We start from the raw sequence: 13,824 nt of genomic DNA on the forward strand, positions 1-13,824 counted from the left end.
TCGAACGTTAATGTTTCAACGTTAAATAATTTTACAGAATATTATTTCTATCCCATTTCAACCGATCATCATTTCCCTTGTACATACACTTTTGTGAAAAGAAGTCTTTGACTTGAACTGGGAGCTTTTTTGGAACCAAGTCTTGGAATATAGGACCAACTAATTGTCTCTACTTTAGGATTTATTATTCGAATTAATTATCTTCCCGAAAGACAGCTTCGAACATTAATGTTCCAACGTTAAATAATTTTACAAAATATTACTTCTCCATCCCCTTCCAACCGATCATCCTTTCCCTTCGTATTCCCGCGTTCATCATCGATTATAAATTTCTAACTTTCCCCCCGTTCCTCGAGACACTCCGTTATCAAGCGGCAACTAAACGTGCTAATCGTACCGACTATCGTGCTTCGAGCTATCTCACCGCGTTGCACTTGTGCTTGTACATACACACTTATCTCGTCTGGTTAATGTTCTACAAACAGCTTTGCCGCTGTGCAATTCCTCCGTCCTTTCATCCTAGCCAGTTCAGGACGGAAACTTACATTCGGAATTGTAAATCTGTGCCTTATCGAGCTCGCTCGATGCTTCCATCTTTCAACAGCTATTGTGCAATGTATGTGTATAAAATTGTAACGGTAAAAATTCGAAGAAATCGATCAAGGTACGTGACACACTCCACGTCTACAACCTTTCGAGCCATCTTCAGATACAATTAACCAACGGATTCTAAATATTCTTTTGTGTTCCCTCCGTTACACCAGTTCCAAAAGTTCTCGTCCAGGTCCACGATCTAACCAGTTACCCACCGCTGATGGAGAAAGTGGTATCTTGCAAATTTCTCTGCCCTTCCAGTCGAGGGCCTTTCGACGATGGCGTAACCACAGCCGAATCCGGTAAGGTTGGCATGCAATCGGGTATCGTCACTTTCGGTTTCGGGCTCTCGTAAGTGCCGTTCGTCTGATGGACCTTGGCCATCGCCGCTGCTCTGGCCTCTTCCTTGGCCTTCGCGATCGCTGCGTCCTCCTCGGCGCGTTTCTTCGCCTCGGCTTCGGTTCGCGGAACACCGCGCGGTCTCTGAACAAACAACACACACGGTTTCACCGTTATTTGCATACCAAATCGACCGTTTACGTACCACCAGTTTCGTCACGTTCGCCGAGTTCCACTCGGACGGATGAACGCTTAGCTTACCTTTTCTCTGTCCTTAATCATATTATATACATAATCGGCGTGGCACGGAGTCTCCACGAACTTTCCAAAACCATGGACAGCCTTCAATTCGTACTCGTCCACGCAAACGCGTCCTTCCACTATCACGTACTCCGGCACACCCTCGATTTCCATACCCTGAAACAGATCGCAACAACGATTGTTCCATCGCAGTACTGTTCCCTCGACGATCGAGTCTCCAGCCTCGGCGAATGCGACAATAAGAAAATAAAGTGTCCGCATTGGTGTTCGATACGGGTGCCACGAAGACTTCGTGAGGACCACCAAGCAGTCAGACGCACAACCCAAACACCAGGATCATCTATATAAACCACCGTCCGCTGAATAAAGATTCATTCGTTGTGCAACCTTACTTGAGTCTAAATCGCTGTTCGTCACCCGTCGCGTACTCTTACCGATAATTACGTTAGTATATTCCCTACGGAGATATTCGCTAAACGGTAACTCTCTACGGGGACTTTCGCTAAAATGGTAACTCTTTATAAAGATGTTCGCTAAACGGTAACTTTTGATGATTATCTCCTATTTCTACGTAGCAGGGAATAAGTCAAGTTACTATCACGTTAACATTTCTTTACGCGAATCGTGAGTTAAAGTGCGCGGATGAAACGACTTTAAACTATAATATTTTTGTTTCGTGATCCGATACAATCCCGTGGCAACTTTTCATCGACCCCGTACCAATTAAAATCGGTTGTAAACATTTCACGGAGAACGTTACGCGATATTCGTACACGTTCCACGCTGATTCTTATTTTCTTCCCCCAATTGTCCACATTCGCGTGCAGAACGCAATTGCAACTGGTCGTCGTATCTTCTAGATAACGTATCTGAGTTACGACTATTGGTTAATTAGATTCGAAATAAAACGTGACTCTTATCCGAGAAGCTTTACGCTCTTTGTAGTTTCGTTTCTCTTCGAGACTTGTGATCTTTATTCATGGAAACTATTGCTCGGACAAGCGAAACAATCAATTAGGACAGCTTTCGAAGCTCTTGCGATAAAGTATCGAACGATGTACTTCTTCGAGTGCTTATAAATAAATTTACAAGAGTATCGAAGTTATTCTCGACTGTCCAATATACTTCCGTAGAAAAGTGGACGTTGAAGGATCGGTGCTTAATATTTGATAACTTTACCTCGAAGATGTTGAAGTCAACAGCCTGGACGTGAGTCTCGACGGAAATCGTACGCTTCCTGTCGAGGTCCCAGACAACTATATCAGCGTCTGAGCCAACCGCTATCACTCCTTTCCTCGGGTACAAGTTGAAGATCCTTGCTGCGTTGGTGCTCGTCACCGCGACGAACGCCGTCGGATCCATTATACCTCCGTTGACACCTTTCTCCCAAACGACCGACATCCTGTCCTCGACACCGTTCACCCCGTTCGGGATCTTCGAGAAATCGTCCTTTCCGAGAGCCTTCTGTTCCGCGTTGAAGGTGCAGTTGTCACTGCCGACAACCTGAAGGCCGTCTCTGACGAGGTAGAACGTTCCATCAATAACAATCAACGTGCTCACCACATTCGGAAAGTAAGGGAAAAATGATGGAAACTGAAAAGGTTACCTTGACATCTGATAAGCTACAAATCTTCCCCCATCAAAAAAAAAATTAAAAAAAAAAAAACAAAAAACAAACAAACCCGTTTTCGCGAAATTCGTAACACCGTATTCCCTGATAAACACGTCTAAACTTAAATGCTGACCGTTTGCACGATCTCTGAACGAGTTTTCCTCTGCGCGTTTAATTAAGTTTAATACCGTTTGGTGAGATGAAAGCAACTTCCCACGCGGTTCTCTATTAAAATTACGTTCAGTTACGCCGTGGTATCGTGTGTGCCAATTTGTTCTCGTAATTTATTGCCATCAATTTGAATATTCGTGCCACGCGGACGCATGGACGTGACGCAGTAATGCGTAAATCGAGTTATCGCGGATCCCTCGATCGATCGATCGTTCGCCTCCGTGGGTCTTCGTTTGTTCGCGGATCGAACGACGAAAGAGAAACAAACAAACAAAATTTTCCATCGATCGCGACCGAGTCGACCCGATTCGCCGTGCAAAATTTTCCGCCCCTTAAACAGTAGGAACAATTCTGGTGTTGGATTACTTACTGAGCTAGGTGTTCGATTAGGTAAGCAGGTGTCGTGGAATCGGGTCTCAACGGTGGACAAGTAACGTAACGCCTCGCTTTTTCGATATCTGTCCCGTATTGTGCGCTACCGTCAACACCCACGCTACTTGCAAGAGTCTCCCCGTACAGGACGACACCTTCGGATCTTTTCGCCGACACGACGTCGGCGGCGGACTTGCTCGTCACCGCTGTTACGTACAGCGGGCTATTCACCTAAACGCGACATTTCAATCCTCTCACTGGTCCATTCACAGGGCAGAAAGCGTTGGCCGCTCAAGGTCGTCGCCAGTAGCGTTCCGTTACCCCCACCACGCCCCTATCCGTCGCCCCGCCCAACTTCTCCGCGCGAATCGTACGCTTCGCGTTCGTCAACGTTCCCCCTCCAACTCGTGAAACGAACCATCCACGCGCGTGTACTTTCTTCGCGGTGAAATTTACTTTCGTTTCTCGCCGTAACCCGTTACCGATACTATTCAAATTTTTTAGATATTTATCCTTGGACGTGATCCTTCCAGCGTAAAGGAATTCGAAAAGGTAAATAATCCGATGTAAAAAGTTGGCGATCGTATCTCGCACGGTACGAAGTGGGACGAGCGACCTCGAACGGCCAAAATTTTCTGCCCAGACAATAATTTCTTATCGTGACTCTAGCGCAGCGACTACTCCGAATTGTGACCACGGCCGAAGAGCGCTCTTTGACGACCATGCGGACAAACTACGATGGTTCTACGTACGATATTAAATAAATTACTGGTAAGAAAAGTACACGAACGCATACAAACATGAAATAACTAAAATAGAATATGTAGTGTGTACAGCGAAAGAAAAATACTGTTACGAAACGTAAGCTTGCATATTCGTTGCGTAAGAATCTTCTTTTACTCCGGACAAATGTATTAGTCATGATTTTGCGGAGAATTTTCAGCCGTGTTCACGCACAATGCCTACGATGAAGTCAACGAAAGAATTCGCTCTAGTGATAAACATCTCGGACACTCGTAGTATTGTACAATGGCAACAAACTATTGTCGATAAAAATAAAAACTTTGCACAATGTATTCGGTGTCCCGACGTTACTCGCTACGGAACGAACGTTCGTAGAGCATCGTTCTAAAATTCTAAGAGTGAAAAAAAAAAACGTTCCTCTGGATCACAAGCGAGCGGAGGATGGGTCTCCCGAGAGGATTCTTCTTTCGTTCTCTTCACCGTGGGGCAACTCTCCGCGTTCGACTACGTTTTTGCACACCGAAACAAGAGAAACGTGCCAGCTGCGGAACAGCGATCGCCGATACGAACGAAATTAGGGCAAAGGAAAAGTTAAATTAACTGTAGCTACGATCAGCGTGCATGCAACGTAAATTTCGACAGAATTTCTAAATATAATTTCCGTGTACATGCAACAACGGAAAACAACGGCTATACTTCGATGCAGTTTGCGTGTACGTTTTCAAGCGGACATAGATAATCCAAATCGCTGTTACTTTGGATCGTGACCTCTGCTTAGCCATTAACTCGAGACGTACTGTCTGCCCCTTTGATAAACGTTTCGCGCTCGAACGGTTCGCGATCGATTAAATTCGCACGACGGTGTCTCGTTCGACGAAAAATTTACTTCCTTCGGATCGTAAACAATCTTTCTTTCGAAAGAACGATACCACCTTATCGCCGGACACTTCCAGCGAAACTTCTCCATCGACACCGAATTGCGAGCTACTTGTTTCTTTGCACGACGATAACGCGAGTCGGATCGAAAGCCGAGTTTCGCGATCCTTAAAATTGCACGCGTATGCAACTCTGCAACGTATCGATTTTTCGTTCACGTATGGACATTGTTGGATATTTTTCACCTACCGTTGCATATCTACGTTATTTACCTCGACTTTTATTTACTCTCCAGTCGATAACCGAGCGAAACGATTTCGAGTTCGTTTACAATTCTCGAGGAAAATATTTAAACCTCATCCATCCGTTCTGTTTTCGTACGTGAGTTTAGAGGTTCTTTTTCAATCGTTTTTCCAGCAATAACGCGCGAAAGGTACTCGTCCAATCAAACTACTACCGAGACGTATCTTTTGTACGCGGTACATTAATAGGTAAAATATCAATCGATCGATTCTTCGCAACCAGATCGACGTCTGACGAATGATTTACGTTCCGGATGTCAAAGTCACCCCAAAAGGGACAAGGCGTCGCGGTGTCGTCGACTCACTTGGCCAACTTATTCAGGAGCACACGAGGTGTATCCGGATCTGGCCTGAGTGGTGGGCTCAAAACGTGCGCCGCGGCGTGCTTCCAGCATTTGTGAGAATAGTTCATGCCATCTGTGCCGACTGCGGCCGCCAAGGTCTCGCCGAAGACGCAAACGCCACCTTTACGAGCGGCCTCCACTGCCTCCGCGGCGCTACGACTCATCACATGCACTACATACAGTGGACAATTCACCTAAGCATGCAGAATTTCGATCGATACAACATTAGATCAATTGCGACTCGAGGACGAAGCGTTTTTTTTTTTTTCTTTTGGGTCTTGGGGAGAAAATGGCCGACGTGAACGTACGCGAGATGCGGGTCTCTGAACGTGTTACGTGCAGGGTGGTTCACTGGACACGAACGCCCAATCAAGTTTCTTGCGTATCGATCGAACGATCTCCTACGACACCGATACGATATTTCCAAACGGGACTGTGTATCTTTTTCCAGATGAAAACTTTTTCAGGAATTTTTGAATCGAAGACAAGTAAATTTAATGTCGAATCTGTGTGTGGATACCAGTACGATATTTTCGAACGAAACTGCATATTTTTTCTTGGTACGTAATTTTTGAACCGAGGACAAGTCAATTTAATGTCGAATGTGTATATGGATACCAGTACGATATTTTCGAATGAAATTATTTTTTTCCAAATGAAGATTCGAATTTTTTCCAGGTATATAATTTTTGAACCGAGGACAAGTAAATTTAATGTCGAATGTGTATATGGATACCAGTACGATATTTTCCAACGAAACTAGATACTTTTTTTCCAAATGAAGATTCGAATTTTTTCCAGGTATATAATTTTTGAACCGAGGACAAGTAAATTTAATGTCGAATGTGTATATGGATACCAGTACGATATTTTCCAACGAAACTAGATACTTTTTTTCCAAACGAAGATTCGAATTTTTTCCAGGTATATAATTTTTGAACCGAGGACAAGTAAATTTAATATCGAATGTGCATACGGAGTGTTTTATAAAAATTAGGCAATGTCTACGCTTTCGTGAGCAAAAAATCTCGAATGACCAATTTTGTGAAATACTTTAGAAAAAAATTGCCAACATAAAACATATCTTGAACGCCGAGGACCATTACGTTACAAACGCGATACAATCAACCGATACAGCAAGGAAACGAGTATCCGCGGTATTGGATTCGTCTTAAAGAATTTTTCCTATCGGTGCGAAACCAACGATCTCCGTTACTCTGGAAATGGAAAACTTTCGAAAACATCCCACAAACCATTCAACTTTCATTTTAAACGTTTCAAGCGGATAATCGGATATTCGGTTTCCAACGAACCACAATGTATAAGGATAAGCGAACGTAGATAGTCATTCATGAATGAAATAAAAACTGCACGTGTATAGCATCGAATCTCGATTCTAATCGTAATAGAGACGAGGCTAAAGCCACAGAAAAAAAGCGTTGTACGTTCATCGATATCCCGATCCAGCAAAGTGCTATGACATATCGATTCCTTTCGAACTAGCGTGTCAGAAATAGTACGTAATAGTGGTAATAATCGCGCTCGGGGCGAATATAAAAGCCGACATCTAAAAATGGTACTGTTACTACCGACACGTGTTGAATATATTCGCCAACGACTTACCTGGCTGGCAATAACGCACGCCCTATTCACAGCCTCAGCCTCCACTTCCTCGGGACGTGACATTTCGTGGCCTTCCGGTCCTGTAACCCCGGCTTCGAGCAATCGTTTCGTGTTCTAAAACAATTTCGAACAATCCAGGATATACGCACCTCGGTAAATTAACGAACTAAATCCGCTCGTACCAGCCAATTACCATAAAACCAGTTTACACGTAACGTATCGCTCCCTCGACTAACCCTAACAGTACTCTACAGAGTGTACCAGAACCGTTTGGCAAAGCAGTTGAACGGTCGTTGAAATTTTTGAAACACGACAAAGTTCAAATTTGAACACCGGTCCCCAAAAGATTGGTCAATTTCGAGATACTCGAATTCTTATTTTCCACGCTGGTACCCGCGTCTGTACAATGACCGATGTCTCTGGAGTATCGGTGACTTGCTACGAGAGTGACCTTGACATTTTCATCGCCTCTTCCGTGAATCGTTATTGCATAACGTTCTCGACTCGACTTTTCGACCCATCGTCGGTATAATGGTGTACGTTTATAGGCTCTAAAACGCTCGAAAAATCAAGATCATCAAAACTGTACGAGTCTTCGTCACTTTCAAAGTATTCGAATATTCGAGACACTCGAGAATTGTTCAATATGTTTAAGACGTTCGAGAGTCTCGAGACTTTCGAAGACACGGTTCGGTATTATACCCTGTAGAGTAATAGTGACCAAACTTTTTAAATGACGTTTCAAAAGGAGAAAATTTCTATCGTGAGATACAAATGGTAGGTTGGTAGAAATTTGATTATAATTTCTATAATTCTTGTAACCTGAGAGTTGACACGAGATTTGAAATCAAAGTTCGTTGTGTCCCTCTAGAAGCCCTAATTTTAATATAAATCGTTTCTCCATCTTCCAAATAACTCGAAGCGTAATATTTTTACGGAACAATTTTACTTGACGTGTTACATTACTAAAACCTAATCCATTATTTAACCAATCTTTCTAATACCCCAAACCGAAGATATGAAAATAATATTCTTCAAAAACTCGTTACAAATATCCCAATTTTACTAATATCCCAAACCGAAGATACGAAAATAATATTCTTCAAAAACTAGTTACAAATATCCCAATCTTACTAATACCCCAAACCGAAGATACGAAAACAATATTCTCCAAAAACTCGTTACAAATATCTTCCCTGAGTCACCTCCGTATGAAACAACACGTAAAAAAAAATTTGTCCAGCAAGTTGCTCACGCGACACCCTGTACGTGTACATCCACATCTTTCAAATCGAGTCTCGTCGGTTATTTTTAGTCTCGGATCACCGCGAGGATCGTAAAACGAGGACACGTCCGCGATCGTGTTGGACAATGCGTTTGCAAAAAAAAAAGTTCCCTTTCACGCCCCTCTAAGGAACGCGTCGTTGGCCAATTTTGGAGAATCAACGATCGTACCTCGGCAATCAGATCACCGTTCTCCGCGTGAACCATGGCGATCGCGCCCAGCTCCTTGCAGGTCTTGAACGCCTCGATCAACTCCGGGTCCCTCAGCATGTACATGTCGCGGTAGGCCATGAAGAACTTGAAGCTGTTGACCCCGTGCGTCTGCACCAACGTCGCCATATCCTCTTTGACCTGCAACAGCCAACCGTGAACATTCGAACGGGACGTAACGCGGCTCCGTATCCGAGACAAGCGCCGGCAAATAAGGAGCACGACGAATTTACATGCGCCGGTACTCGCGTGCACGCGCGATTTCCTCATCGATCCCTCGATACCCCATTCACGATCCCGGTTACAGTTACCAGCCGACTAGCCACCGTCTACGTAGCAACCTGTAGCCACCGGATTCGCGCGATTTGCCAATTTGCTCGCAGACCTATCGCTTTTCCCATATTTAGAGACGACGGTCGCTCGATCAACATCTAGGCCAGAAGGCTCGCGGTTCAACACCGACGATCTATCCCGTGAGATCGATCCGTCGTGTAAGATCGGTGTTCCATCGATTACGGAACCGATCGACCACGATATTTACCATCCACGAGCCGTCTACGCGAGGAAAACTTCGTCTTTACCCGTGGTTACTCTATTTCGTTTGGAGGGATCGCAATTGGAGACCTTCTTGTCGACTTTGTACTGTCTTTGTATAACTTTAGATGTACAAGAGGAATATATTTGTTCACCAATGAAGCGTGGATAACCGGAGGAGTTACAATCAAGGAATGGATTTCCTCGTGGAGAATTTTTGTTCTACACAAAACAATCAAAATTCTTCGGTCACTGGTAACCGTGTTCTTTTCGTACAGAAATCTTTTTGCAAGTGGAAGACTTGTCATCTTGCCTGTAGTTACTTTTTTTTGACGTTACTCTCTTTCGTTTGGAGAGATCGCAACTGGAGACTTTCTTCTCGTCTTTGTACTGTCTTTGCGACCTTTAGATGTACAAGAGGAATATATTTGTTTACCAATGGAATATGGATAGTACTCGAGTGACGGTCTCATCGTGAAGGAATGTATTTCCTCGTGGAGAATTTTTATTGTACACGAAACAATCAAAATTCTTCGGTCACTGGTAATCGTGTTCTTTTCGTACAGAAATCTTTTTACAAGTGGAAAACTTGTCATCTTGCCCGTGGTTATTTCTTTTCGACATAGTCGAAATTATTATCCTCAGAATTCGTTGATTTCTCTCGTTTCATCTCAATGTACAAGAGAAACGTAATTCGTTGTTTACCAACGAAGTACTCGAAGTCACCGTAACGGACTCGTTACGCGAGAAGAATCTAATTCCTCAACGACAGAGCGTCTTTTTCATACGGAAGTCGTTCTCCACGCGGAGAACGTATCATTTTCCCGTATCTACCTTCCTTCGAAGTTGTAATCGCGTTCTAAGCCGGTAACTCGAAATCCGTCACCTTGATCTTCGCGTCGTTTATTTCTTGTACGTTGGTTACATCTCGATGTATACACCAGAGGCGCATAATCCCTTGGTCGTCCGGTAACGGAGTACTTGGAACAACCGCGACGGTCTCGTTACGTGAGAGGAATACAATTCGCTCGATAACAGAGCGTCCTTTCCATACGGAAGTCATTTTCCACGCGGTAAGCATACCATCTTTCCCGTTACTACTTTCCTTCGGCGTGGTCTAAATTATTTAAATCGCATCGTCAATCGTTAACACGGAAACTTTCCCCACGATTTTCGCGTCACTTTTCTTCCCTCGTGTCCTCCCTGTGATCCATTCGTTCCTCGTTGCTCGAAACAACCGTGATGGTTTTATTACGCAAAAGAAACGTGATCCACCACGATCATTTTTACACGAAACGATAAAAATTCTTTCGTCCGGTGCTAACTAGCATCCTTTCCACGCGGAAGCCATTTTCCACGCGGAAAACACGCCATCCTTATCGTCGTTACTTTCCTTAGGAAAGGAATTATAATCGCGTCTCTTCGCCATTGACTCGGGAACTTTCCCGTTGATCGAACATTAACGTGTATTTTTGCGTACGTACGTATATACTTATTGCAATATATATTTTTACGTACGTAGATATATACTTTATACATATATACAGAACTTGTCCCGAACGACGTATCGGCGTGCATCTCGCCGTATGAACAGCTGGGGTACCTGAACGAGGAGAACTTGCCAGAAATAATCCTGCAATTCATATCCTCTCCTCTTTCAACCGAATCATCCACCAGGAACGAAGTACCCGGAATTGCATGCTCTGTTCTCCAACAGTTACACGAAAGTTTCACCACGTGAGTCTTCGCTGTTGGACTTTGAACACCATCGACGAATGAAACACGGATTCTCCGTTACTGGATAATTTCAATTCCGGAACGAAACGACGATAAAAATCCTTTCGATAAAATCTCCTCTGTTCGTTCCACGTGGAATGAATTTTCCTCGTGGAGAGAACGTCAATCGGCCACGTTGGATCGTTAACGCGATTCTTCCGTTAATTCGCGCGGAAATTTCGACCGTTCGGTGTTCCACAAAGGCACAATTCGTGGCGGACATCCTCCCGTTAATTCCGAACCGACGAAAACCGGTCACGGATTACGTAAATTCTGTTTACAAAGGACGTAATATCGTTCGCCGTTACGTCGACGTTACGATGCTCGTCGGAGCCGGGAGAACTCCGCTCCTCGCGAAGCGGCCAGCTCGAGACGGGGCAAGAAAGGGGTCATGACGCGGGATGTGCTTTCTTTTCTAGGAAGGACTCGTGTTACGGTAATTATCTCATTCCGGGTGACTAAATAGAAGCGGAGAGCGCGTGTGAACCGCGACGTACAGCGCGGCGCGATGACCTCGCGCGATGCAGTTGGTCTCAACGTCGGCTGCTAGATCTCGTTAATGTATCGTAACGAGTACCGCCCTTTCTAGGGTTTCCAATGTTGCGAAAACGCATTATCGAGCCGGTACCCGAGCAGGAAGTATACCCACCGATCCGATTAAAACCGTCTTGGGTCGTAGAGGTCACGAACGTAACGATCTGTCGTACGATAAGTCGTATACCGATCGATGTCTCTCGGGTAGTGGGTCATTTTTCGAGGAATAATTCTCGCGAGAAAAAAATAGTGATTTATCGTTACGGTAGATGCTATCGATGTCCGAGAAGACTGGTTCTTGCAACGATGTTATCGGCGAAGGATTCTCGCCATGAAGAAGGTTTCTAACGTTGAATCCACTTTCTAACATTAGAACTACCGATAGATTTCGAAATATTAAAGTATTTATTAATAAAAAATATAAAGTATATTTATTAATAAAAAAAGAAATTAATCAACGAGGAAAAAGAGGAATTTATAAAATTGATCTTACGCGTAGAATGGAAAAAGTCATAACGTCTTTGGAAAACATGCTAGGGAACTTCATTTCATTGTGCAGTTTAATATTAGAACTACCGACAGATTTCGGAATATTAAAGTGTACACGTGTATCTAAAAAAGAAACTAATCAGCGAGGAAGAAGAAGAATTTATAAAATTGATCTCACGTGTAGAATGGAAAAAGTAAATAACGTCTTTGGAAAACATGTTACGGAATTTAAACTGTATTTCGTTGTGCAGTTGGAAGTCGTTTTAACCGGTTGGTAAATCTCGTGTTAATAGTCACTGTTGTTTTATTCCTCGGTCTGTCGCGTTTCAACGTTTCCATCGCGAGACTGTAATCGTGCGAAGAATCTTTTCGTGTGATCGCTGAACACAATCCAATCTAACACATTCGTCGAACCTGCGCCATGATTCACGACAGTGACCACTTAGATACAGGGTGGAAGAGTATTAACCTAGATAAGACCGATTCTCTCTTGCCCAAATTGTGTAGGAATCACGCGATTAGGCAGTATCATCGTCCCTAGAATGTTTTTTACAAGGACACGTCAGCCTGATGCTCCAGGTACAGAACGATAAATTAGAAACTTTTTCAAAGGACATCTGGAAGGACGTCGAGCCTTAACTGGGTTAACGATTACGACTTCCAGGAGTGAATCTACGTATTCGAATCAATGAAGATCACAATCTCGATCCTCGAATAAACAAAAGTGTGCCAGTCGCTATTTTACTTTCAATTACGACTCAAAATAATAATTCCTCGTCCATGTCGTCTAAGCAACGCGTTCGATCCTCTTTAAACCGATTAGAACACAGTCAACCTGTATCAAGCAATGACGCGTGAGTTACCCCTCTGTAAAGACCCTTGCTACCTAAGGATTCTTCAGATTGAAGGTCGTTCGATCTCGACAACCGTGACGAATCTTTTTCTTACAGCCTCTACATCCCAGCCAGGCACACCTTGCAATTATCAGTACAAACACTCGTATCGTACGGTAATCGAACGTTTTATCTATCGTACGATAAATCGTCGCGTTCGTGGGCTTCTGTTGGACGTTTACACGTCCGTGGATTCGATGCTCACTTTTGGACTCCAGGACGTGACGGCGACATGGAGCGAGTAATCGCAGCAAACTTTCTGGTCGGCGGTCTCCCTGTACCTCTCGTACGCCTCTAACAAAGACTCGTCCTTCTTGGGGATGACGAAGTCCATGATCATGGTCGTGCCACCAGCGATCGCTGCCTTCGTGCCCTGATAGAAATCGTCGACCGACTTCGCCCCCATCATCTCCAATTCGAAATGGGTGTGCGGATCTATGCCACCGGGCATCACGTACTTTCCACGGGCGTCGATGATCCTCGTGCCACCAGGTATTATCAGCTTGGATCCCATTTGCCTAGGAAACAGAAATATTCTCGTTACGGTTGAACAGCAACGAACGGAACAAGTTCCTTGGGACTTTTTGTCAACTTCGCGCGAATTTAGAAATTATTTCGATTTTTGTCGCGTCTCGACCATGCTGAGACTTTGTAATCGACACTCGAAGATCGCTGAGAAATATCGGGTCGTTCGGAAAGTCATTTCGTTTTCTTTCTTTTTTGGTGAAAATGAAACATGATTTTTTTTAGAGTGTATATACGTTTTATTAAATTATATATCCTCCATTTTCCGAACAACCCGATAGAATTCTACAAGTGTTGGCTTTCGAGCAAAAAATGTACCAAAATCTTCGAAATGTTCCAAC

General features: G+C 43.9%; 1 protein-coding gene across 3 annotated transcripts in view; it reads right to left on the reverse strand.

The window, feature by feature from the left end:
- The window catches only part of Crmp (Collapsin Response Mediator Protein), a 34,902-nt gene that overhangs the window by 4,040 nt on the left and 17,038 nt on the right, over positions 1 to 13,824 (reverse strand). The window contains exons 3-9 of one of the 3 annotated variants that reach the window (XM_076320968.1): positions 13,164 to 13,476; positions 8,694 to 8,873; positions 7,239 to 7,352; positions 3,348 to 3,580; positions 2,374 to 2,710; positions 1,195 to 1,350; positions 810 to 1,077 (exon numbers count right to left, since the gene is read on the reverse strand). In XM_076320968.1, coding sequence (XP_076177083.1) covers positions 810 to 1,077; positions 1,195 to 1,350; positions 2,374 to 2,710; positions 3,348 to 3,580; positions 7,239 to 7,352; positions 8,694 to 8,873; positions 13,164 to 13,476 — 1,601 coding nt within the window. Of the gene's footprint in view, positions 1 to 809; positions 1,078 to 1,194; positions 1,351 to 2,373; positions 2,711 to 3,347; positions 3,581 to 5,576; positions 5,810 to 7,238; positions 7,353 to 8,693; positions 8,874 to 13,163; positions 13,477 to 13,824 lie in introns of those variants that run through there. The other 2 variants (XM_076320967.1, XM_076320969.1) reach the window with 2 other exon arrangements.

Source organism: Ptiloglossa arizonensis, chromosome 9, assembly GCF_051014685.1.
Source record: "Ptiloglossa arizonensis isolate GNS036 chromosome 9, iyPtiAriz1_principal, whole genome shotgun sequence".
Taxonomy (NCBI): domain Eukaryota; kingdom Metazoa; phylum Arthropoda; class Insecta; order Hymenoptera; family Colletidae; genus Ptiloglossa; species Ptiloglossa arizonensis.